This window comes from Aulonocara stuartgranti (genome assembly GCF_965226115.1).
Source record: "Aulonocara stuartgranti genome assembly, chromosome: 16".
NCBI lineage: Eukaryota > Metazoa > Chordata > Actinopteri > Cichliformes > Cichlidae > Aulonocara > Aulonocara stuartgranti.
In genome coordinates, this window is record NC_138952.1 from 35,137,987 (window position 1) to 35,165,807 (window position 27,821).

At 40.9% G+C, this 27,821-nt stretch overlaps 1 protein-coding gene across 1 annotated transcript; it reads right to left on the reverse strand.

Moving 5' to 3' along the window:
- Window positions 1-71: 71 nt before the first annotated feature.
- tmprss3a (transmembrane serine protease 3a) lies at window positions 72-25,415 on the reverse strand (the record flags this gene model as incomplete). Its single annotated transcript, XM_082507963.1, has 14 exons — window positions 72-181; window positions 5,002-5,154; window positions 5,802-5,944; window positions 6,055-6,150; window positions 7,055-7,224; window positions 12,252-12,417; window positions 18,405-18,451; window positions 19,167-19,286; window positions 20,301-20,424; window positions 20,974-21,090; window positions 21,560-21,676; window positions 22,151-22,379; window positions 25,238-25,278; window positions 25,388-25,415. 14 exons carry the CDS (start codon window positions 25,413-25,415, stop codon window positions 152-154), a joined length of 1,581 nt encoding a protein of 526 aa, XP_082364089.1. The 3' UTR covers window positions 72-151.
- Window positions 25,416-27,821: the final 2,406 nt, after the last annotated feature.

The following is a 27,821-nucleotide window of genomic DNA, read 5'->3' on the forward strand; positions in this document are numbered from 1 at the left end:
ACTGTCTCTTTACTCTTTTTCCGTCATGTTCTCCACCAGACAGGACTGCTTCAAAGTCTCTGTGATAATGTGTACAGTTTGTCTCTACAGGTACTTGTTGCCAAATGTGGAGACATGTGGATAGTCCGGTGAGAAGTCACTGTGGGGGGATTCAGTTTCCTGTTTTCAGAGCCTCTTCTTTCTGAAATGTACAGAGACGCTTATTAATACATAAAATGCACTCGATATGTTTTAAAACATGCAGTTTTATCTTTACTCCAGGCTGCAGTGCTCAATTTGAAATCCTTGTGGCTTTGCACAAATGTTAACCATGTTCCTAAACACCAAGGATCACAGACCTTAATGGCTGTTGCTCTGAGGTCTGTACTCGTGAAGACATTTGAGCGTCTGGTACTATATCATCTCAGATCTATCACTGACCCTCATGTGGACCTCCTTTTCACTTACAGAGCCAGCAGGTCAGTAGGTGATGCTGTTAACATGGGACTGCACTGGAACCTATGCAAGTGACATTTCTTAGTACTGCTTTGAATACAATCATCCCGCCTCTGCTGCAGGACAAGCTCCCCAGCTGATTCTTCCTGCTCTCACCTGCACTTCCTGTCTGACAGCAGGCAGCATACGAGACTGGGCAGGCACGTCTCAGACTTCCAGTGCATCAGGGCTGTGTACTTTCTCCTCTGCTATTCTGCCTGTACACAGGGTTCGTACGGGTGCTTGAAATCCTTGAAAATGCTTGAATTTTAATGTTGTCTTTTCAAGGTGGAAGTATAGCTGTATTTCATTCACCACAAATAACTATCTGATTGAACAGTTTTCTTATCAGATAGAGAAATAAAATGAGTCGCAAAATGTAAAAGCAAATTTTCCCCGCCTGGCTGCCTTGCGTCTGTTTCAACGTGTGACCCCGCCCCTCCCTCGGACAGTCGGGGATGAGTGCGCTAACATACCTGTAGGCCGCTGTTTTAATGAGTGTTTGATGGAAACCAACAATGGTGGAGTTTGCGCTCTCCAGTCGCATGATAGGTGAGTCCTAGTAAATAATTTTCCAGTACGTGTACGTTACACATGCTATTTTTTAAAATTATGATTATTATTACTATTAATACAACAGTGGCGTTTACTCCGGGAAGAAACGGTAAAAACGGCGTTTTCTAAGGAGAGCGCTAGCAGACACGCTTTGCTTGTGAGTGAAAAAAGAAAAGGAAAATACACACTACTTCCCTATTGGTGGAAAAATATACCACGTCGACCAATCAAAAAATGATATGGCAACATGTGGCATCTGGTTGTTTGGGAAGAGGGGGAAGTTTTAGGAGTGACCGGCAAGAGAGAGTTTTGATACATGAGACATTTGTGACGTTTACCGTGTTTGGAGTCTCAAGTTAGTGTGTTGTCTTGTGTAGTTAGTGTGTAGTGTAGTCGTTGTTTTGTTTTGTGTGTCAGTTCTACAAGTGATTGTCACAGTTGCTGCAAAAAAGGCAGATTGCAGTGTAAACACTGAGTGACACACCTGCTGTCAGACCTGCAGGTTTATCCCTGTGCTGTTCTCATCTGTGTTATAGTGACACAAACTATTTTTTGGAGTTGCATAAATAATTTGTGTGCCTTCTTCTTTGATGCAGAACAGCTGATTGTTCTGTAAATAGTTTTAAAGGGTTATATAAAAAACGTCTGAGCCTTGGCTGCATTTTTAGGTAAATACTTTGTTTGCAAAACTTGTGCATATTTTTTAAAAATGTACAATTTCTATTTGCATTTCAAGTTATGAAAATGATTCATTAAACATGCTTCTGGTTTTTACAGTCAAAAATATCACTTTCTACTCTTATTTTAAATTTTGTCTGAATTTAGATAAATTGTGCTGATACAGTTTGTCAAAATGAGTAAACAACAGATTGGCAAGATAAACAGTTTTTAAAGGTGAAATATAGAGGCCAAATCAAAAGTAGTCATAAACGGCCAATTGTACCCTGGACCCCAGAGGGTTAGAGGCTAAAAGCAAAGTTGTCACCAAGTACTGTTTATATTTGTGTGTATAGCTGCAGCTTTTTTGAGTATTAACTTGGTGCCTTTGGGTGAAATAATGGTAATATGAGTGATCCATATGGTCACAAAGAATAGCCTCTTGTTTCTGTGCCACCAAAGTTCCCCGGCTTTCATTCAAAATGTGTTTATCGTCAGCACCGACACATTAAACTACTTAAACATTATAAATGTCTTCAAGCTCACACTGAGGCCTGTGGGGCACAATCAGCCACTGAGACAGTTCACACATTTATATGTGTATTTGTATATGAATATTTCATATTTTAAGGCTGCCTGTTTAAGGCAGATGAACAAAATACACTGGATTTGTACAAAATAATATCACAGACGATAAATTAAATAGATTTTAAGTGGATGCTTGTGCATCCTTAAAGTCTTATATGTTGAATTGAACTATGTGATCTGTTCAAAGCCTCCCAGTCAGTGCTGTTCTCCATGCCTGTCTGACTGTGCATGATGTTATTAGCACAAACACTTTAAAGGTGACGTTTAGGACTTCAGCAATAATACAGACAGCAATGTAGTTAGCAGTAAAACAGTTAGTTTTATTGGGAATTACCTTAAAAAACAAACAAACATCTGTCTCCTATTTTTTTGTCACACAGGAAAGAAGCATCAATATCTGATGAGAAGACTTATTTATTCTTTTTTTTTTGGGGGGGGGGGGGGGTCAACAGGAGATGAATATCTCTAACAAGTTGATTTGTTCACATTTTCACATCTTAATTTTTAAGTGAAATGTGCATTTTGAGTTTATACACGATGTGTATAAGGCGACCGTTTCCATTTGCAGTATTTTTGTATGGTGCGTTTTTCTATGTCTTAACAAAAGGGGAACAAAGGTGTTTAAGTTCACCTAGGATGATTTGTCTTAATTTTCACATGGTCTTTATGAGGTGATGTGAATTGAAACATGCATTCTTTTTTTTTGGCGGGGAGGGGGGGGAATGTGCTGCAAAAGTTTGAAAAGGGACCTTGAAAGTGCTTGAATTTGACCCTGAAAAAGGCGTATGAACCCTGTGTAAGACAGTGAAGTCCTTACACTTACACTTTAATTGGCTGCAATCTGCCTTCCCTACAAGACCTATTTAGGGATTTATCTACCTTTAAAAGCAGGGTCAGACCATCCGCAGCTCTTATTACGCTGCCTTGACGATGTCAAAAAGTGGTTGTCATTAAATTTTTTAAAGCTAAATGAAAATAAAACTGAGGTTGTCATTTTTGGAAACTTAATCATATCGACAGCACTCTGGGCCTCCTTTCCTTCTATTGTAAAACACATGTAAAAAACCTCGGTGTCTATATTGATGGTTCTTTTAAATTGAATAAGCAGGTGAGTGCAGTAGTTCAGTCCTGCTTCTTTCAGTTAACGCAGCTAGCCAAGGTAAAGCCATACCTCCCGGCTAACATCTTTGAGCGTGTTATTCACCTTTTCCTTACTTGCAGGTTGGACTACTGCAATTCATTGTATTATGGTCTAGATCAGGCCACCATCCATCGTCTTCAGATGGTTCAAAATGCAGCTGCTCGCCTGCTAACTGGTACCAAACGGAGAGAGCATATAACCCCAGTTTTAGCTTCTTTACACTGGCTTCCTGTCTCCTACAGGATCCAATTTAAACTTTTACTTTTTGTTTTTAAGTCACTTAACGCCCGAGCCCCTCCTTACCTGTCTGAGCTCCTCTGTGCTTATGCTCCAGGAAAAACCATGAGGTCTAGCTCAGAATTAATGTTGTCCATCCCACAGACTAATCTCAAATCTCGTGGTGATAGATCCTTCTCTGTGGCAGGTCCCAGACTTTGGAATAGTCTCCCCTTAAATATTAGATCTGCACAAACACTTGAGCAATTTAAATCATTAATAAAGACACATTTTTATGCCCTGGCTTTTAACACACTATGACCCAAGCATTTTGATCTTATTTGAAATAGTTTTAGTTATTGTTTTAATTCTTTTATAGTCCTATTATTCTTTTATATTGTTATTGTATTACATTGCTGCTTTTTAATGCTACTTTTATATTGTTAAGCACTCTGTGCAGCATCGGCTTTTTGAAATGTGCTCTATAAATAAATTTGACCTTGACCTTGACCTGCACACCTCCAGGACACTGAAACGGGCGAAGAAGATTGCTGCCACTTTGCATATCATGCCGTACCTTATATATACCTTGCATACATATTTCTTCATTTCTAATTTGTGATCTATATCTGTAGGTAGTTAGTATATATTCTCTTTGTGTGTATTTCTTTTTCATATTTGTAATATTTACATAGAAATGTACCATATATTCTATCTCTGTACCACAACAAACAGTGGTACAGAGATAGAATATAACAACGACAAATTCCTTGCTTGTGTTCAAACTTCGCAATGATAGTGATTCAGTTTCTAAATATAGCGTTGTGGTGGAATTAAGGCACGACGGGACCACAGATCCATGTTTTCTTTATTTAACATTTGCATCACACCACCACAACCACCACCAACCCCTGAGTCCCCGTGTTTTAACACGGCGGGCGTGATTGCGGATGCCGTACAGGTGCGTCCGCACGGCACCGCAGACCACGCCCCACCACAAGCGTCTTAAACATTAACATGAGAAGTAATTGCATCTTTGTATATGCATGTTGCAAACTTTGAATAAGTTATGTGGATGATGACATCTGATGCATACATTTTTGCATTTTCATTGCATAATAAAACGCTTTGTGTATCTGTTCACAAGCTAATCAAAACGCACGGACTAAACCCGCTATGTGTGTAAAGACATTTAAACCAGTTGCGCGTAGATGAGCCTCAAGAATGCTGCATGTGCATTAATAGTAATATTACATTCATAATCAGTCTGAATCCATTTTTAGACATTGTCTGCTGGATGTGACAGACAGGATTAGTACTTGACTCAAGTCAAGATTTGCTACATCGGGACCTTAAATATGGACACTGACCTCCATCTGTTTGTGGATCCAGCTGAGAGCGAGTGTGATGCGGGTGTAAACGCCCGGCTTGTTTATGTGAGCACAGCCAATGCCCCAACTGGTTGCTCCCACTAGCTTCCACACAGACGAGTCCTCACAGGCAAGCGGACCGCCGCTGTCCCCCTGGAAACACCAGATAGGTGAAAACATACATACGCCCCTTTTCCATTATTACCTAATCATGTCGACTTGCCACGGATTGTGTCATGTATTTAATATATAATCTTAGTGCTTATTGTCTGATTATATTGTTTTATGTATGCCAGACCCAGATGAGAACTATGTTAAGGGTGACAGGTTGCCCTGGCAACAGACTTTAGAAAGAGGAAGTGCAAAGCTGCACCGGAAATTTGACACAAAGAAAAGAGGAACTATATAATGTTTGTATCGAAACTGGGTGTGACGTGCTGCAAAAGACGGGGTGCTGATGCCTCAGACTTGGGCTGGCGTGTTTGTGTGTCTGCTCAGTCTCCATTTTCCGGAAAATGTAAAATTAAAGATCATTTTTTGAGTTAGACCACTTTGAGCCGTGTCTTTCTTTGCCGTTAGAGAATACAAAGAACGGAATTTAATAATAGACTCGACTCGGATCGACTGGTTTGCCATTACAACCCTTGTACCTTGTTTGCGTGCTTGTGGTCATAGCAACGCGTACAGTAGTTTAAATCTGTGCTCTGTCATTCTCCCTTTCAGACTCTCATCTGTGCAATCCACCTCCTCCCCATAAAACTAATATATCTCATTTTAGTGCAAAAGGAAACTAGCTCTACCTGACAGGAGTCAATTCCACCTTCCAGGTATCCTGCACAGATCATCCAGGAGGAGATTAAGCCCTTGTAAACCTCTGGTTTGTTGCAGTTCTGGTTGGAGATAAGTGGTACCACAGCTGAGCGCAGAACAACACTAGTGTCTCCTGTTAAAAAGAATTTCAACCATATAAATGTGGCCCCATCCCCACAAAAACACCCTAAACAACACCTAACTAAACAGAATACAAAATAAGCTTTAGATGTCTACACTCACCATCTTCCTCTGTTGCACCCCAACCAGAGATCCAGCACAAGGTGCCCTCCTTAAACTCCTCTCCATGGCTGGGCAGGCAGATGGGCTGCACAGAGCCTGCAGGGAAAAGTGTTACTGATACATGTCAGACTTATTCATACAATCTGATCTATGGGACTCCAAGGTCAGGAAGAAAATATCCTAGGAGAGAAAGTAAAGCAGAATGGTAAATGGTAAATGGCCTGTATTTATATAGCGCTTTACTAGTCCCTAAGGACCCCAAAGCGCTTTACATATCCAGTCATCCACCCATTCACACACACATTCGCACACTGGTGATGGCAAGCTACATTGTAACCACAGCCACCCTGGGGCGCACTGACAGAGGCGCCCCAGGGTGGCTGTGGTTAGGGAAGAGAGTGGAAGAGAGTGAAAGATCCCTAAACAGGACTGAAAGGAAGATTATCTGATAGCTGTCACGTATTTTAAGTTTGCCAGACACGGAACGATCTTTGATGCAGTGCACTATGCAGTTTATAGGTCTAAAAGTACAATATGGGAAAAAAATAAGGCCGTCAATAATTTAGATTTACCAGTGAACAGAGAACGTACACCAACTCATGGGGCAACTGGTGTTCAGTGTGCAATCACTGTTGGGAACCCATTTGAAGTGGGATGTGTTCTGATATGTGCTTTTCTATGTAGTAAAATCTATACTAATAAGGATGCATTTACTGTTGTATGTAGTGAAATGTATTTGCATAGCCATGCTCATTGTTCGCTTGCAGTATGTGCTGAAGACATTCTAACAAAGATGCACTTACAGGAATATGAAGTAAACTACAAAGAATGTGAATAACAAAAGTAGTAAATCTGCCTGGTCTGGGGATTGAACTGCATCCTGTGAGTCTGCCAATGAAGACACCTGGATCACTCTAGCTTTGGCTATAAATAATGAGTGTTAGGGAGTGTTGTCAAGGAAAAAAGTTGTAGCGAATGAGAGGTTGAAGGATACTAATACCATTAACTTCAAGTTGCTTGGCCAGTTTCATCAGTGCGATGTCATAGTCGAGTCCTTTTTGTCGGTAACGATTATGGTATACGATTTTCTCAACAGCCAAAGCCTGGGCCCCGTGAAGCGGCTGCTCTGTCAGTCCCACATAGACCGCCCACATGGAGGAGTTTACAAACCTGAGCACAAACAGCAAGAAAAGATCCGGGGGGTGGGGGGGACAAAACGGAAAAAAGACATGAGCACACAACAAATAGGGTAGGCTCAGTCTGTCCCAGTCGTTCCATCAGCCTCAGTGTGATCTTATAAGTGCGGCAAAGTGTGAACAATAACAGATGATAACTGAGAAAAGCTTACGTCAATCTAAAATGTTCCTGATGTTTGCATTTAATAAATAAACATACTGAACGTGACCTCAGCCGTTGTTGGCCAGCAGCGTGGTACATTGACTTGTTCTTATAGAGCCTTTCTGCTCTACCTGTACACTCAAAGCATTTTAGACAACATCAGTCATACTCTGATGGCTTCATCAGAGAGCAACTTTGGAAATGATCAGTAGCTTGCCCACAAGTTTTTGGCAAGCAGGCTGGAACAGTCACCAAAATAGCAACCCTCTGATTAGCAGATGAGCTGCTCTACCTCCTGAGCTACAGCCACTCAGCGTGGAAATTATGTTACTGAAAACAGAGTAGAAGGAGAGGAGGAAAACCTGTTTGAGATAGAGAAAGAAAAGGAAACATTGGAGAAAGGAGGAAAGAATCAGGGCTATGACTGGTAAATAGAGCGAGCTGGCTGATATGGGAGGCAGAGCCTTCAGTTTTCAGGCGCCTCTTCCGTGGGACCAGCTTCCAGTTTGGATTCAGGAGACAGACACTATCTCTACTTTTAAGATTAGGCTTCAAACTTTCCTTTTTGCTAAAGCATATAGTTAGGGCTGGACCAGGTGACCCTGAATCCTCTGGAAAAGGAAAAAGTTTTTCCTTTCCAGTCACCTTTCTCACTCACTATGTATTAACAGACCTCTCTGCATTCAATCATATCTGTTATTAACCTCTGTGTCTCTTCCGCAGCATGTCTTTATCCTGTCTTCCTTCTCTCACCCCAACCAATCACAGCAGATGGCCCCGCCCCTCCCTGAGCCTGGTTCTGCGGGAGGTTTCTTCCTGTTAAAAGGGAGTTTTTCCTTCCCACTGTCGCCAAAGTGCTTCCTCATATGATTGTTGGGTTTTTCTCTGTATGCATTATTGTACGATCTACTGTACAATGTATGGCGCTTTGAGGTGACTGTTGTGATTTGGTGCTGTATAAATAAAATTGAATTGAAATTGAATATTGTTGTTTTGGAATGCCAGGAGACATCTTTTTCCAATGTCTACTGAACATCTAGTGTTGTTGTCTGTACGACCTCCATGTATGGGCCAAAATGTGGTTGTTGTGGACGTCTTTTCACTGTCAAACTTCAACTCATTACAGACATGTTTTTATACTGCTTTGATAGGCTCTGTAGTCTCATGTTTCGAGAGGGTGGAGGGCATGTTTTATGTACCGAAACAGTTATGTGTGAAGGAATGCAGAGTGATTAGCGGACAACTCCAAGATGCTAAAACAAAAGTGAGCAGCTGCACTGTGGATTTCGAGCTTCTCACAGGCGGTTTGCAAAATGTGTGCATGGACACGGACTATCAAGCAGTCTGGTTCATACAAATACAAATCTTCTTGTAATTTCCGTTGCAACTTCTCTCAATCCTGCTACCGATCACAACCACATTCACTTCTTCTTACAAAGCTCTTCACAATAAAACAGGATGCTTGTAAAATTGAACCATGATACAAATGCTCTTTTAAACGTATTAAACACAGTGTACTCCATGTTTTGTGCTCTATATTTCCCCCCTGGTCCAAATCATTAGGCATTACAACAATATTTCCTATCATCTCTATGCTGATGACATTCAGTTACACTGTTCTTTCAAAGTCTGAGTTTTAAATGGTCTCGTTTAAGTAATTGCCCGGCAGATATCAAGCAATGGTTAAACAACAACTTCCTTGCCAGGAAACTTTAGGTTTCACTTTAAAATGTTGGTTTTAACCTTAAGGGCCCTGCATGGTCAAGCTCCCCATTTTATATCTGATCTGCTGAAACCTCATCCCTCTTCCCGAGCGCTGAGGTCATCAGGTCAGAGGCTGCTGTGGATAGTAGTGATGTGCAGATTGATATTGAAATATCGATTCTTCCAATACCAGTAATTTATGTTCTAGAATCGATTCTCATCGATATTTTAGTACTTTGGGGTAAATTTGTAGTTTATCATTAACAGGAACACAGTGGAAAGAAACTATATCATTCGGATTGTCTAAATCGGAAGGAACTACTTCCTCTTCCGCCTTTCATAGTCATGTGCGAAACACGGCTGTATAAATGTGTTGCAGCCACTGGCGTGCGCACTCACAACAATGGCTGAGTGAAACGGAGTCATGTGTGGACGTATTTTATCTCCACAAACGGCCACGACACGGTTTGCGATACATGTGGCAAGAAAGTGAGATGCTGTGGCAACAGCACTGACCTCGTCAAACACCTCAGAGTAAATCATATCACAGAATAGGATGAAATATGTTGAGGCAAAGTGAAGAGGAGGACAGGGACAGGTGCTGCTAGGGCGAGACAGACGTCTCTCACGGAGTCCTTCAGTGCTGCAGGCAGGCAACGTGTTCAAATAGGCACAACTTCAGTTTTTTATTTCCATATCACAATTCTGCATTATTAAGCTATTATTATTATTATTATTATTATTATTATTATTACGCGATTACCAGTTTGTGGTTTTCTTTTTTACAGACACAAAGAGTGAGAGAGATCATGTTCTACATTACTTTAAAAGAAGAAGAAGGGATTTTCAGAGCTGTACATATTTGAAGCAGACATCATAGAAACATGGGTCAACCCTGTTTTTGGCATTGAGTGTTAAATTGTGAGAGTTTGAAAAAAACTTGCAAGTTCCTACATTTACACTGTAGAGCAAAGAAAAGTTAGACGATGCGTGTACTATTGAGAATAACTATATACATAAAAACCACGTAAACAGACATGAAAAAGGATGTGTCTGTAAAACTGTCTGTAACCTCTGAGAGCTGTAAGATAGACCGTTTCTGCTATCAAAACAGTTTGTGTTGTTTAATCCTGAACCATTCTTGGTCAGGACACTTACATCATCAGAGAAAGCTCATGTTACTCCACACACAGTTAGGAAATCACAATGTTTGACCATAAAATCCCAGAATCATTCTGGGACAATCATTTCTGCAGCAGCAGAAAAATCTTTTTCCATGCCACTGTGCTTTGAAAACAGAAAATGTTGAAACTTTTTAAAAATGTAAAACATAAAAACAACAAAGACTTAAAATGTTGAAGATGTACTGATGAAATCTGTGAATGTTTAGATTCATTGGTGTTTCTACAGAGCAAACACAGAAGTTGGGTTTTAGAAATACAAGATGGGAACACGAGGCCAGAGAAGTAAATGCATCACAGAAGCTCCCTGCATGTGTTCAAATAAAGTACAAGTGATTTGCAATAAATAAAAAAGAAGCTCCATGAGACTGTTCACATCATCTAAGAAAGACTCGAACAGAACCTCGAATGTTAAAGTTCACTTCCTGTCTGTGTGGTCATTGTATTTTTATCACCTGAGCTAATGTGAATGCTGTAAAAGCACCCTGGCTTAAAAAGAAGCACACATTTGGAGAAATTGTGCTGTAACTTCAAGTTTTCCATCTTTTCTTTGATGAAAGAAAAACAAGTCATAAACTCCTTGGTATGTTGATATCATGTCAGTAATTCACACAGACATGGTGTCATAAAGGCGAGCTTAACAGATAAGGTACGGTCCTCCATACAGCCTGTACTTCAACATAACCCTGACTGCCGTTTGGAAATTTAAATGACATTACAATTATTGTACATTACTCTAAAATCAGTGCTGTGAGAGTGACTTTAAGATCACATCCAGCTTTAAAACTGAATCTAACATCAGCATTCTTGGAAATAGCTCGAAGATATTAAGAGAATATGGCAAATGCAATCACAGGATGGCAAAAAAAAAGGACTTTAAAATGAGATCTTCTTGTTTCATTGGAACAGAAAAGTACCACAACAAAGAATATGTGCAGCTATGTAAGAACAAGCATCTGCTTTGGAGTTTTTCATGTTTTGCATGCAGACTCAGGGCTGCTGGTCTCCTCTTGGCATTTTCTTATTTAAACGTTAGAACCTCAACACTGCATTGCCTTTTGCCATCAAACATTTCTTTCAGCCATCTGAAACACTGGGTTGTGGGGCAGCTGGTAAGGACTTGTGTGTTTCTGGAGAGTCTGCAAAGCTGTTTTGGTTGAAAAAAACTCTGCACGCTTCACTCGTCAGAAGGCCGTAAATTCGGCTCATTGGTCAGATCAAAACCATCTCCAACTCTCTTAGTGGCCGAAGCGAGAGCCCGCCTCTCTGAAAGGACTTTTCAGGTAGGCCTGGTGGGCGTGTCCTGTCTAGAGGATGGCCACACCTGAAGTAGATGATCACATACACCTGCAGCTAATGAAGCGTCGTTGGGGAGCTTCTTAAGACTGTGGCTGAGTGCTCCTCGGTGTGGGATTGTTGTGTGAGACTCTATGTTAGTGGTGATAAATGTTAAGTCCGGTGAGTGCATGCCTGCGGTAGTCGAGTGTCCTGACAAGTTGCCTCTTTGTTATTTTCTCCAGCAAGGAGCAGGGAAGACAAGAGCAGCGAGCACAGGGTGCGAGGGCACACAGGAGAGGAAGAGCACGGACTTGTGGGTGAAGAGACGACACGGAAGTCAAGGGGAAAACACGGGGATTTATTCTGTGAACTATTACACCACTGTAAATAAACACACTGCCTTCATCATTAAGTCCTGCATCTTGGGTCCTCATTCCTCTCATCCCCACGGTCTGCCACACAGACCGTGACAACCTGAAGTGGTTTGGACATGTGCAGAAGAGGGATAGTGGATACATTAGGCAAAGTTGGAGCTGCCAGGCATTAGGAGAAGAACCCTTGGATACAACAAGGACTTAACAGACATAAGCATAATAGTGTTTTTATGCCCGCTCAACAAACAGGCCTTTGTTGTCAGTATTAAGAAGAACCAGATGTTTGTAGAGAATGTAAAATATCTACATCTGATTGACTCACCCATACACACAATGTGCTGCAGTGATGACCCAGTATGGTGATATGATGGAGCCTCCACACAGGTGTTCATTCCTAAAATGGAGGCTAACTTGCCAGGGGAACTGGCCTTGTTTCGTGATGTTACCTCCAACAATACGTGTCCTGTACTGAGGCCTGAGACCGCAATCTGAGGGCACAGAGAAACAAAGTGTCAAGCAGTTATAGTGTCACCACCAGAAGGTTAGTACTGTCCTATAGTGACAGTGTGTCGGCTGGGAACGAAATTTCTTTTAGAGCTTTAGTTTTTTCTTTTTTTCCTTTCTGTTTTTTTTCTGTTCAAGTTGTGTGTGATTGGCCGACTACAGGACATCAAATAGTCATTGCTATGCACTGAGCAGGAAGGGGAAGGGCGGGGGGAGGGGTTACAGACTCAGCACACACAAAATAAAAAGGGGGGGGGGGGGGGGGGGGGGGCTGAGACAGAGAAAGAGTATAGCACTACAAAGATAACAAGCTGGAAAGGTGAGGAAATAAGTGATACACTTCAGTTGTTAAAATTGTTACATGGATGCTTTTTTTGAGTTTTACATATTTTAATTTATGTTATGTTGTTTGATCTTCTGTGTTGTTTCACTGTAAATAGTTCAAAGTTTATGCATATTGTACATACAATCAGTGAATGGATCTTTTCGTCCACCTGATTATAAACTGGTTTGGTATTTATTTTTGTACTTGAAAATTAATTTTTTTGCAGCATTGTCGTATGTTGAGGTTAATAAGCCAAATAAATAATAAACATTTGATATAATGTCTCCTGGGCTTATCCATTTCAGGGTCACGGGGATCCTGGAGCCCATCTCAGCTGCCATATGGCAGGAGGAGGGGCTTACCCTGCCCAGGCAGTTGCAGGGCTGACACAGAGAGACAGACAGCCAATCACACTTACATAACCCAGGACTTTCTTCTGTGCTGACTACTGCATCTTGAAATAATGCGTGTTTTGTAAATTAGTAATTTTACAGAGTAACGACAAACTAATGCAACAAGTAGCGTAAAGAATTTGTTTTTCCAGTGAAGAATTAAGGAATGTAATGGATTACTTTTAAGAAAATGTTACTTTTAGTAAATGTAATTAGTAGCAATGAAAGTGATGAGTAATGTGTAATACCTTACATTTGTGGGGTAACGACTTCAATACTGCTGACCAAAAAAAAGCCACTACTACTGCTACTTTGATGAAACCTTGCTCTGTACTAAACAATCTTGAAGGAGAAGGTCTCGCCTTCAGTTTAGGCCCTGAATCTTAAGCCCTTAGGCCTTGATTATGCAGCAGGTATGATCTGAAACATGCAGCAACTCCACTGCTTAAAGCCTAAAAGAAGGGGAAAAGAAGCAGATTTTGGAATGCCTGGCCTGCTGAAAAAACAAATTTCTACCATTTATACCGATTTAAGCATCACATTTAAGCATTTAAACAATGCTTAAATCGCAGCAAAACAGTTAAATTTGGTTTATTAAACATTAGGTCTCTCTCTTCTAGGTCCCTATCAATAAATGATTGGGCAGATATAGAGAGATAAAAGTCAGAAGGATAAACCAGATGTTCTCCATTAAACCATCCAAGATGTTCTTTCAGTGCCAGAGGAACAGTCTGAGAACATCATCACCAGGGCAGGAGGTGCAGCACTACTGGAAGAGCATATGGGAGAAGGATTGCATAACAATAATGCTCAGTGGTTGGTGGATCTAAGAGCAGACCATGGTAATCTCCACCCTGAACATGCTTCAGTCACAGTCACAATGGGAGACATCCAAGAAACAGCATGAAGAGTTGGACAGGACCAGGGCCTGCTCTCCAACTTGCTCAATAAGTTAACTGCACTCAATGAGTGTCTGGCAGCACAAACTAACCAGCTGCTAATGCATTTGATGCACCCAGAATGACCAGCTGCAGGCCAGATAGTCCTGATCCTCAAGAATCTCCAAAAGGGACTGGTCCCATCCAACTACTGGCCAAAAATCTGCCTCAGCACAACACGGATGCTCCTGGCATCATAGCGGCTAACATGAATAGGCACATGGTTCATATTCTAATATCTAGAACTGTACAAGATTAACAGGACCCTAAGAGCCGTCATCAAGAATAAAATGAAGATGGGCGGAAAAACACAAGAGGTTAACTGTTCGGTGTAGGCCTAAACCCCCCCAGCCAGATCATCAGCAAGTCTGGCTACAGATACCGAATTCCGAATGGAGCAAACACCCTCTACATGGATGACATCAATCTTTTCGCCAGGAGTGAACGAGACATCAGTTCACTGATCCACACCACTAAGATCTAACAGAAGTGACATTGAAACTTCATCCGGTCCGGAGAAGTGTAGTCAGATGGTAACAAAGAGTGGGAGAAGACAACATTACAGACATCAAGGACCTCAGAATCCCAAAGGCAAATATGAACCATGAAGAGGCTGCTAGAAAAGCTGTAACCATCAAATACCTGCAGAGTAAGGTAAGTCCTGAGGACTCAGATGAATGGGAAGAAAAAGATCCGGCCAACACCTGTGCCCTGCTGTTTGTCAGATACCCTGCTGATACAATAATTGGTCAAAGGAGAAGACAGAAGACACTTACATCAGGTCAAGAAAGCTCCTTACCATGCCACGAGGGTTTCACCCCAAGTCCAGCAGAAGCAGAAGAAAGGAGGCCAAGGACTAGTGTGTGTCTAAACCACTCTCCATCAGCAGAAACCCAAGAAAGAAGAGGGGCGAGAAGAGAAACCATTATAGAAGGACGTGCCCTTGTACAACATGTACTGGCAGATAGAAGAAGTAACTAATATTGAGAAATCCTAACAATGGCCGGACAAAGCTGGACTGAAAGACAGGACAGAGGCAATAATCATGGCAGCACAGGAACAAGCTCTAAGCACAAGATTGAAAGGAGCTGGAGTTTACCACACCAGGCAGGGCATACATGGAGCGCCATAACCTAGTGGCTAGAATAGTACACAGTGACATCTGTGTCAAGTATGGCTAGGAAGCCCCTTGGAAGTGAAAATGGGATATGCCCCCCAGGGTGGTTGAGAATGACCAAGCTGAGATCCCGGGGGACTTCCAGATACAGACAGCCAATCTGGCATTGACACTGCATGAAGAGTAGGCTAAGTATCAGGTTATGCTTTATAAGCAGGCAGTATATGAGAAGGGATTTGTACTCTTCTGGATTTGTTTGTACCCTGGAAGCAGCAATGTTTGGGTTTTAGCATGACATGTAGAGGAGGTCAATTGATCCTCTGACTCGTGTGTTGTAAAAATATGGCTAAATAGATTCCTTTATTAAGGCTTTTATCTCATTAATAGTGATGATCAATAGTAGATCATTATGAGACTGAGATTTGACAAGAGGTTTATGGACACGTTTAAAGTATCCAAGCAAATTTAAGTGAAATGGCTGTTTTGATTCATGTACAAGGGAACTTGGTTCAGCTGTTCCTAGTTCTTCTCTGCCAGGTGTCAGAACGAGTTGCAGTAAAATGAGTTGCTTAAATTACTGCTAGAACATGATGCAAGGAAACAAAATGCAGAAAATGAGAAGCAGTTAGCAATGGAGAGAATGTGTTATGAAAGCTGCGGAGAGATATAGGCTATATTTGATTAAAAGTGGAAAACTGAAATCTTGTTGAGCTGCGGTATTCTTTATTTTACCATTGGACTGAAAAGTATTATATTTTGTGCAACCTGACACTGTTGTCAAAATTTAATGAAAATGATTCAGAAAACTTTTTTCTCCTTGCTCGAACATGTTTCACATCAATGACAGTAGTTCGATACTGGTGACACTAATGCTACAGTTTGCACTGGAAGTTTACTAGAAAGACAAAGTTCAAGGTTCTTTATTCTAAGTTATTATATTGTAAAAGCAGCTTTCTCTACGCTTACAGGGAACGATTTGGGACTTGGAAAAAAAGGAGGACAAACAATCTTGAGTTTATCTGTTCACATCAAACCCTGTAGGCTGGGTTAGGCTTACGGGGTTATAGTCTTGGATCAGTTTAAAATTTGGATTCTTGAGGCTATAGTTGCACATCAACAATTAAAAAGCAAACACTGCTACTGAAGCTGCTGCTCTAGCAGAAGATTATATGGTGGCTCATGAGTGTGTTTTGGGGGATTCTCATAACCCTGGTACTACACTTGAAGCTAGTGCTGATTCTGTTAGTGTTTCTGACCAGTCAGGTGGATCAGAGGTCAACTTGTACAACCTGGACAAAGTCTGTAACTTTTGTCATAAAAAGGGCCACTGGAAGGCTGCTTGCTATGCTCTTAAAGCTAAATCTAGACAAAATAGTTTTTGTCTAGAGTAGTTTGTTTAGACTAGTTTTCAAAGGAGAGTGACACAGGTTCCTCTCTCCTAATTGTAGGGGATATATATATTTGCTCTATATATATATATTTTATAGCTTTATTTCAAAAAAAGCAATGAAGGATTAAAATCGATTAAATTTAAGTTTTCACCTCACGCCTTTCTACATACAATAAACTCAAAATTCTTGCAAATTTATTGAAAATAAAAAACATAAAATGCACAGGATTGTATTGAGGGATAGATCAGGGAGAGGGTAAAGAAAATGTTCCACAACAAAGAGCACAGCAGCCACCATCATTCATAAATGAAAGAAAGACCATGACTCTTCCTACAGCTGGCCAACCAGCCAATCTGATCAATAAGGGTAGAAGACCATTAGTCATAGAGGTGACCAAGAGCGTTGCTCTGTAGAGAAGGACTGCAGCTCTTCACCACTACTCAACTGCTCTTTCAAGGATGTTTGATATAAAGGAAGGTTGGAGATTGGCCTATAATTAGCTAAGACTGCTGGGTCTAGAGATGCTTTTTGAGTAAAGGTTTAACTACAGCCAGCTTGAAGGCCTGTGGTACATAGCCGATCATTAGAGATTGAAGCATTAATTAATGGCAGGACTTCTTTGAGCAGTTTTGTAGGAATGGGGTCTAAAAGACACGTTGATGGTTTGGAGGAAGTAATTATTGAAGTTAACTCAGAAAGATCAATTAGAGAAAAAGAGTCTAACTTAACATCAATGGTACTAAGAGTAGCTGTAGATGATATTACATCTGTGGGATGATTACTGGTAATTTTTTCTCTAATGATTAAAATTTTATTTGTGAAGAAGTTCATGAAGTCATTACTAGTTAACGTTAAAGGGATTGTTGGCTCAACAGAGCTCTGACTGTTTGTCAGACTGGCTACAGAGCTGAAGAGAAACCTGGGGTTGTTCTTATTTTCTTCAATCAGTGATGAATAGTAAGACGTTCTGGCTTTGCGGAGGGCTTTCTTATAAAGCAGCAAACTATTTCTCCAGGCTAAATAATGATCCTCTAAATTTGTGACACGCCATTTCCTCTCCAGATTACGAGTCATCTGCTTTAGGCTACGTGTTTGAGAATTATACCACGGAGTCAGGTACTTCTGATTAGAGACCTTTGAGCTACAGTATCCAGAGTCGTACGTTGTTAAAACAAGATCTAGAGTGATTAAAGTGGTGGGTGGGTTCTTTTACATTTTGAGAGAAACCAATTGAGTCTAATAACAGATTAAATGCCACGTTGAGGCTGTCATTTTTAGCATCTACATGGATGTTAAAATCACCCACAATAATTATTTTATCTGAGCTCAGAACTAAATTAGATATAAAGTCTGAGAAATCAGACAGAAACTCTGTGTAAGGCCCAGGTGGACGATAGATGATAACAAGTAAGACTGGTTTCTGAGTTTCACAGCTGGGGTGGACAATGTTAAGCATCAGGCTTTCAAATGAATTAAAGTCTGTCTTGGTCTGTGGTTGATTAATAGAGGAAAATAGGTGTGGCAAGCTTGTAGCATCATACTTGAAAAGATGTAAAACTGTAAATCCTGTCCAAGGTGCTTCAACAAAGCATTGAGCAAACACTGTGAATACTTAAATACGCATGTTATATTTTTTCCCTTTTTTTGTCATGATGGGGTATTGTTTGCAGAATTTGGAAGTGAAAAGCTAATTTAATCCATTTTGAAATAAGGCTGTAATATGACAAAACACAGAACAAGCAAAGTGTGTGGAAAACTTTCTTATATAATAAAAACATCAATAAAACAAATGCTGCATGCTTTCTCACCTAGACATTTTAGAGTTGTCACCAGCCCTGAGCTGCACTGTGTCTTACTGTGGTGAAATAGAAACCATAGGTCAAATGACACGGAAGCTCAGCCGAACTGAACACGTACAACAAGTTAAAACACTCTTATACCTTAAAACGAAAGCTTCAAAATACTTTGATGGTGTACTGGACTAAAAGATCTTTTATTAATCTCGTTCCCTCTAAGCTTTAATATGACCTCTTCTACTTCTTCTCTTTAAATGCTCAGCCACTGGACAGCTGTAGATCACGAGGTAATTGGTGGGTTGTAATTTGATGTCTGGCTCCTCTGGTCTGTATAGTAAAGTGTTCTTGATACTAAAGCCAGTGAAGTGTATGTTTGCACACTGTTTTACCCAAAGTATTTGCTTTGGTTGGGTGAGTGAATACTTTGGCAGAATTGATTTCAATAGTGTTCTGTAGCAGTCTGTGGTCATCAGAAGTCTTTGATGTTTTCATGCAGGGTACGTCTATAGAGTTCAGATGTGGCTGATATAGTAACAGTTTGTCTCTTTTGAATTTGTAATGTTTTCATAGTTTCGTGAAAATATTTATAGCGCTCATTGCTGTGTAACAGACCGTTTTTGGAGAGTATTTTGTTTGACTGGTTAATATTGAGGTGCAATTTCTTCTTTTTTTTTTTAAATTCTGATTGGCTAATTGGATGACAACAGCAGTGTTATCACTTTGGGGCAAATACACACTTTCCATTTACTCAAACAGGACAAAAGGTGTGTACACCTGATAGATGGGGCGTTCTGAAGCTTGATTATCTGTGACTTGTTCCAGTGAAAAGACATCAGGTCAGTCTGAAGGTCCTTCTCAATGTAGGTCAGAGAGATGAAGAAAGACTCTAAATAACTGAAAAACAAAAGGGTCAGGGTTATGTTCATATATCTTCATATATCTATCCTTCATAGTCTGACATCCTGTGAGACTTTCATGTCTTGGATCTGTTACGGCTCACACAGATACATTTCAGGGTTTGACAGTCCTGTTTGTCTTTTCCTCTGAAGGTGATGCACGTTGCAAAATTGTCTCTGTTAAACCAACGGTTACTGTTGTTTCAAAACCATAATTACTCTGTGACCTAAACCATCTATTTCTTACTGTAGTTGGAATGATAAAAGCCCTGTAAACACAGTTGTTTTCAGCTCCAACTAAACTCTAACTGTACTCTCTTATGTGCAGTAAGAGTTTAGTTTCATGACACTTAATGTCTTTTAAACGTGCTATACAATTAAAGCTGACTTGACTCTTACTTTCATTTTTAAATACATTTTTGGTTCAGCAGTCTTTATAATTTATCTTCTGCTGCCAGCATAAACCAAACTAGCCAAATTCATTTTGCAGCATAATAACAAGCCCGAACATCGAACCACAGTCACAGAGAATCACTGATGTGAACAGAGCAGGGACACAAGGAGGGAGGGTTCAAGGTAACAGCCATTTAACCAAGTAAGCAATCCTTTCCTTCAAGCATTATTTTGAAGTGATGTCAGTTGCAGATGACGTTGGACACAAACTGAATAAGTTTTCTTCATATTTTTGGACATATAGTATCTCTAGTACTATATTATCAGTATCTCAGATGTTACAGTATTCATGGATGTTCCATCTTCCACAAGTTAATAAATAAAATACATCCCAGACAGTTTCCCAGTCTATTGCAGTAACTGTACTGTAATTTAATTGGAGATAGTTTACTCTGGTCAAATGGACCACTGGTCCACCACCTTTGGAGCAGTGGTCCACTTTTTAAAAGTCCATCCAAAACAAGAAAATGTGCTAAACAAAAAAAGGACACGAATAAGAAATGTATCATCTCAGCCTGACAACTAGACACTGCAGAAATGAATGAAACATTGGTGCAACCTGGAGTATCCAAGCTGCTTGCAGGCAGCTCTGCCCAGCCTGTTGTTCCAATCTTCTGAGCAGACTGTCCTCCATTTTCCCTGGATCTGAACCTGCAGGACTGAACTTCTGCCACTCAGACGCACTGAGAGACAGACACATGCGACACAGACAGGAAATTACAAGAAGGGAGACGGTACACTATCCTGTTTTCTAAAACATAGAACTGCTGTTCTGGCATCTTCAGTTAATGCCAACTGAGCACATCTGAGCTCAGGAGCTAAGCAGAGCCAGGCCTGGTTGTATGGGAGTCCACCTGAGATCCCCCAGATCCTGTGTGTTTGTCCTGCAGGCTGGCATTGCTGTGAGCTGACCACACGGAGAAACTCACACAGTAATATGAAAACAGTGTCATCCCACAGCCTGTTTACACCCTCAACACATCCTTTTTTCTTCTCATGCTTGTGGTGCTGTAGATGTCACTAAAGTTGTGGCCACTTCATTTCAAACTGTTAAAAAATCCCAGCAGAAGCACAAATATTTCTGCACAGTTTGCACAAAATGTGTCTGCTAGCTAAACGTACAGTTGCTGTATTTCCACATGTGGAAATATTAAAAAACTAGTATGGCTGTGTGTGTGTGTGTGTGTGTGTGTGTGTGTGTGTGTGTGTGTGTGTGTGTGTGTGTGTCTTACCACAGCCAAGCTCGTCTTCCCCATTTTTGCAGTGAAGTTTTCCGTCACACAGGTAAATGCTGTTGATGCACTGAGACGAGGAGCCACACTGAAACCTCCCCGAACAGCTCAGGCCCACTGTAGGCACAGATGAAACTGTCGATAAGGAAGGTTCTAGAAGTACTGAATGATCTTGTTCAGTGTTCGGTAATACTGCAGACATAAAGAGAAAAGATGGGCAACCTGCATTGTTTCCTGTGGGCACCAGGCAGGAACACCTCTGCTGGTCTGTAATAAGTTGCTTGTGTGGAGTAAATGTTATTTTTGTTTCAGTATTTTTTGTATTTATTGATTATTTACTGAACATTTTATTAATTTGTGTGATTCTGTCTGAGTTGCCATGTTAAGTTTTGTGAATTAGAGCTTTGATAAATAAAAATAATGCTCCACTAAATTCTGCCTCTGTCATTCTTGGTCATTCTTCACACAGTCCTATTAAGGTTGTGACCACCAACCACGTGACATATCGAACGTGCAACAATCCTGACACTTCAGTGGCTCCATTTTTGCAAAATGTAGAGAGTTACCACAGCACTGAGCTCCTTACATCCAAGGCCAACGCTGAGCAGGACAGCCACCCCGAGGATGCAGCAAACAGCGAATATCAGAACGGCAAAGCGATGGGCTAAGATTCTGCTCTTCCAGCTTTTATCCATGTCATCTTCTGTGGACAGACGGGGTTAGTGAAAATTCGCTGTGCCAACAATATACAATATGAGCACCTGAGTTTCAAAAGTTTTTCATCTCCAACACTAAATGGCTCTTAAGTTTAGGCTTTATTACACTGACTGTGTGCTTTATTTAGTCATCGCATTTTACATCCGAGGAAACACACTGTGTCCCTTTGCAAACACTGATCTAGCAGCAAGATTATTTTGACATTTTTCAAGACGATTGTCAAAATAATTTTCTTCAATATTACTCAGACCTTTTTGGTAGAAAGCAAATTGTAAAAGTCATTTTAAAAAGGGAGACGTAAAGACGTTCATGTAAGAAAGAGCTGAATCTGTAAAAGATCTTTTGCATTGTATTTAGTTGGATTTTGTGCTGATCTCCTTTTAGTTTTAGCCTTGAACAGTAATATTTCCATTATGTCATGCAAGTACATATTCACCCCTGGAGTATCACAGCATCTCACCATGCATAAATGGCTGCACTTTGGTAATGGGCATGGCTGGACTGGGTGGAGGTTGGGGATCTGCGGGTTTAGTGCAATAGTTCCCTGACTGTGGCTCAATGACAAAGCTGCCCAGGGGGCTGATGTTCAGACTGGTGGGGGTCTCGACAGTAGGGAGGTCTTCTTCTGTCACCGAGACCACATCTATCGTGGAGGAGCCTGGTTGCTCCGGTGCGTCTTTCTTTGGTTCCTACGTGTAAGATTGAAAAACAAAAAGGGCAAATCAGATACAATACAACTATAACAATGTTCAGTTTATTTGATAAACTATGTGACATTTACAGCCAACACAAGACTTGCTAGAAAAATGTTTGTGTTATGTGTGACTGTCAAACTAAAACGTCTAAATACCCAAATTTGCTGTAAACCAGAACTAGCTTGGGCTAGCAGCAACATCTGGGCCTGATGATTAAATAGTTGAATTGTTTTCCTAATTGAACTATAAGTCATGGACATGACTGCTCGGGCCCACAGGTCAGCTGACACTGGCCACTATAACTGTTTTAAACACTGGATTAACAAGTATGCAAGTGTGTGTGTTAAAACTATATAAGTAATGAATGCTGCTTGTTAATCAAACTGGCTAAACAAGGCAGATAACAAAACGCTCCACCCTCTCATCAAAATATGATAAATTGTAGCACAAACAAACAAACAAACAAAACGGTCCCTGCCAAATTGCTAATGTTGAGAACTTAAAATGCAAATTCCAGTGGTTATGTCCACCTGTCAACAATTTACATGAACTTGAAACGAGTCGTCACTCATCCAGGTGACTTCTTCAGTCTCAGCTGACTGACCCCAATCTTATAAACAGTACATTTGCACAATGACTGCACCACTGCACCATTAGCACCACTAACGAACAATGAGCTGGGAGGTCAGTTCCTTGATCATTAAGATGCAAATTTTATGACCATTGATGAACAACAACAAACATCCTTTTCAAAAGGTGTTTGAATGAACTGAGAAAGCTCATCTAGCTCAGCAAGAAAAGTCTAAGACCAGGCAACGAAGGACGTTTGACTTATTTGCTGCGTGCTGTTCGTTTGGCTTACTTATTGTAATATGGCGCTCACATCACTTAGTAATGACAACAACGTCCAGCAGACATGGGTAGGTGCACGATTCTGCCAAACTAGAAAGACTATCATGAGAAAACTTTGTGAGACGTGAGAGATGGAGGCAGATGAAACCATGGTCTTGTACGATGTTACATCTCTCTTCACTTGCATCCCAGTCACTGAAGCGTTGGGGGTAGGTTGTAAGAGATTACAGGATGACCCCAACCTCAGCAACAGCACCACTCTCAGCATCAACCAAGTGCGTTTGCTTTTGGAACGGTGTCTTCTCTGTGAATGGTTCTCATGGACATTGATCATTGGTTGCTGATCAATGTCCATGAGAATTTGCATACTAATTATGAAGGAACTGAACTTACTGCCCATTGTTCCTTCAGTGGGCTGGTTCAGTCATTATGCAAATGTACTGTTTATAAGATTGGAAACCTGCAGTCAGCTGAGACTGAAGACGTCACCTGAACGCTACGTCCAGATGAACTGAATCAACCTTTTGTGATTTCCTTACCTGGATGATTGAGTGTGCATCAAGACAATTTACTTGAACAGACCTCTGATTAACAGATGAAATTCTATTGGCTGGGATTAGATGAGCCATCATGCCGGGGGACAAGTGTGATGTAGGGAGCAGGTTGTGGTGAATGTATTAATCTGTCAAACGCTCTTTATCCCGAGTTGATTGGGGTTTGATTATAACCAAAACAATTCTTTTTTCGGATTAAATTTATTTACATTTTTGCCCTTATTATCCTCACTTTTCACTTTCAGATTGGCACAAAAATCCCTTAAGAGAAGGAAAAGATTGACAGTCTGGTCGTAAAATTTGGAGCTTTACAAGATTAACAACAAGTTTTACGAGAATCTCTGGCAAATAGCCCTGAAATGAAATATCTCTCTTGTTACTTTCAGATAAAAGCCTGACTAACAAAGCGGTGTCTGGTCACCTTCCTGATAAAGACACGTGTTACTCAGCTTTTGGCAGCAATCAAAGCTTGGTTTATAGCATATAGCATATACTTAGGGCTGGATCCTAAAACCTTCCTTTGTTACGCTGCAATATGCAGGGGACACGCAACCTCCGGGTGACTTCCCCTGATGTACTCAATCACCTTTTTTACTGTCTATGAGCTCACACAACGCTTTTCATTTAATCATTAGTAATTACTAACTTCTGTCTCTCTTATTAATTTCTGTCCCGTGTCTCTCCACTCACCTCCAACTAGTGGTGGCAGACGGCTGCCCCTCCCTGAGCCTGGCTCTGCGGGAGGTTTTTCCTTCCCACTGTCACCAGGTGCTTGCTCATAGGGGTTGTTTAATTGTTGGGGTTTTCTCTGTACTATTCTAGGCTCTTTACCTTACAATATAAAACGCCTCGATGTGACTGCTATTGTGATTTGGAGCTATATCAATAAAATGGAATTGTTTTTAACAGAATTGTCTGAAAATGACAGATGTCTTTATTTTTCTTGCTTTGCAAAAACACGTCTCGTTGTTGTTGCCTTGTGAATGCAGATTAATGAGATTTTGAATATATGAATTTAAATTTTTATTTATATCACTAAACATGTTTATAATTCAGCGTTCAGATCGATAACAAACTGTCAGGAAATTATTTTAGTGAAAATATGTTCAAATGGCTTAAAATAATGTAAAGTTTATTTATATAGCCCTGCTTATGAACACAATTCACAAAGTGCTTTTAAATACAGAATAAGAAACAGCGATTAAAATGGTGTAAATAGTTAAAACTAAATAAAGGAAAGCCTGAACAGCCGTGTCTTCCAAGTGAACTGTATATGATTATAGTTTGTTATTTACATTTACAACCTTTAGATTAAAACACAGTAGCTTTGTTAGTCACTCTGAAGCAGTAACTCATGTCTAAGGCATGGATGTTACATAACCCCTGGTGGCCTTCAACGAAGAAGAAAATACAACGTTTCTCATGCACTCGATTTTGTCCACTTACTGTTGAGGTGGATGATGTGTTATCAGCACTAGCAGCAGGACCTGTGGGAATAAAGAGACAGCGCTACAGAGAGGTAACTGGAGATGTTACTGACAGAGTAGATATAAATTCCTAAATAGATTCCTAAATTCGAAATTATGTCCAACGTACTGATCTTCTCACAGTCTTCAGTCATCATGCCATCGTCCACACTCAGCTACACTTTGACTAAGACCATAAGACCTCAAACTCCCTGATATCTCTTCATTATGATCACTGTCTTTTTCCTTTTTCGTCTTTGACCTAATGGCTGCCCTCCCGCTGTGCCTCCGCTCTGATACAAACTGACACCTGAGCAGGTAAATGTTCCCACACAGCATGAAGATCAGGTGACGCTGTATCTCCTGCTCTGTGGGTTGGGTTACAGAGTGTATTCGAAGCATAGAGACAAGTTTGGGAGGAAGAAGGCTGTTGATCACCTGAACATTGATTCCTGCAAACAGACCTCTCTGAATAAGCAGGAAACAGCTGGAGAGTAAGTAAAGCACATACACCTCTTTGTGAACTGTGAATTCAATGAAACAGTATTTACATATTGCCAAATCACAACAACAGCTGCCTTAAAGTGTGTTATATTGTAAACACTCAAAGGGTTTACACGACATGCACTCCCCAAACATACTCTATACTCCCAGGTCCAGGTATCACCGCCCCCAGGGGGGCAATCAGGCCCCAGACCCAAGAGATGTTACCCTTTTCCCTGGGTAAATTCAATTCAATTCAGTTTTATTTATACAGCGCTAAATCACAACAACAGTCACCTCAAGGCTCTTTGTATTGTAAGGTAGACCCTACAATAATACATACAGAGAAAAACCCAACAATCATATGACCCCCTATGAGCAGCACTTTGGCAACAGTGGGAAGGAAAAACTCCCTTTTAACAGGAAGAAACCTCCAGCAGAACCAGGCTCAGGGAGGGGCGGGGCCATCTGCTGTGATTGGTTGGGGTGAGAGAAGGAAGACAGGATAAAGACATGCTGTGGAAGAGAGACAGAGGTTAATAACAGATATGATTCAATGCAGAGAGGTCTGTTAATACATAGTGAGTGAGAAAGGTGACTGGAAAGGAAAAACTCAATGCATCATGGGAATCCCCGGCAGCCTACATCTATTGCAGCATCACTAAGGGAGGATTCAGGGTCACCTGGTCCAGCCCTAACTATATGCTTTAGCAAAAAGGAAAGTTTGAAGCCTAATCTTGAAAGTAGAGATAGTGTCTGTCTCCCGAATCCAAACTGGAAGCTGGTTCCACAGAAGAGGGGCCTGAAAACTGAAGGCTCTGCCTCCCATTCTACTTTTAAATACTCTAGGAACAACAAGTAGGCCTGCAGAGCGAGAGCGAAGTGCTCTAATAGGCTGATATGGTACTACAAGGTCATTGAGATAAGATGGGGTCTGATTATTTAAGACCTTGTATGTGAGGAGCAGGATTTTGAATTCTGGATTTAGAGAAATCTGCTCTCTCTTTCTAGTCCCTGTCAGGACTCTTGTTGCAGCATTTTGGATCAGCTGAAGGCTTTTCAGTGAGTTTTTTGGACTTCCTGATAATAATGAATTACAGTCGTCCAGCCTGGAAGTAATAAATGCATGAACTAGTTTTTCAGCGTCACTCTGAGACAGGATATTTCTAACTTTAGAGATGTTGCACAAATGGAAGAACGCAGTCTTACATATTTGTTTAATATGTGCGTTGAAGGACATGTCCTGGTCAAAAATGACTCCAAGGTTCCTCACAGTGTTACTGGAGGCCAAGGTAATGCCATCCAGAGTAAGAATCTGCTTAGATACCATATTTCTAAGATTTTCAGGGCCGAGTACAATAACCTCAGTTTGATCTGAATTAAGAAGCAGAAAGTTAGCGGCCATCCAGGTCTTTATGTCTTTAAGACATTCCTGCAGTTTAACTCATTGGTGTGTGTTATCTGGCTTCATGGACAGATAGAGCTGGGTGTCATCTGCATAGCAGTGTAAATGTATGTTATGTCTTCTAATGATGCTGCCTAAGGGAAGCATGTATAATGTAAACAGAATTGGTCCTAGCACTGAACCCTGTGGAACTCCATAATTAACCTCAGTGTGTGAAGAGGACTCTCCATTTACATGCACAAACTGGAGTCTATTAGATAGATATGATACAAACCACTGCAGTGCAGTACCTGTAATACCTGCAGCATGTTCTAATCGCTCTAATAGGATATTATGGTCGACAGTATCGAACGCTGCACTGAGGTCTAGCAGGACAAGCACAGAGATGAGTCCACTGTCAGAGGCCATAAGAAGATCATTTGTAACCTTCACTAAAGCTGTTTCTGTGCTGTGATGAGCTCTGAAACCTGACTGTCCATCCATCCATTCGCTTCCGCATATCCTTTTCAGGGTTGCGGGGGGCGCTGGAGCCTATCCCAGCTGTCATAGGGCGAGAGGCAGGGTACACCCTGGACAGGTCGCCAGTCTGTCGCAGGGCCAACACACAAGGACAGACAACCATTCACACTCACATTCACTCCTAGTGGCAATTTGTATTATCCAATTAACCTATCCC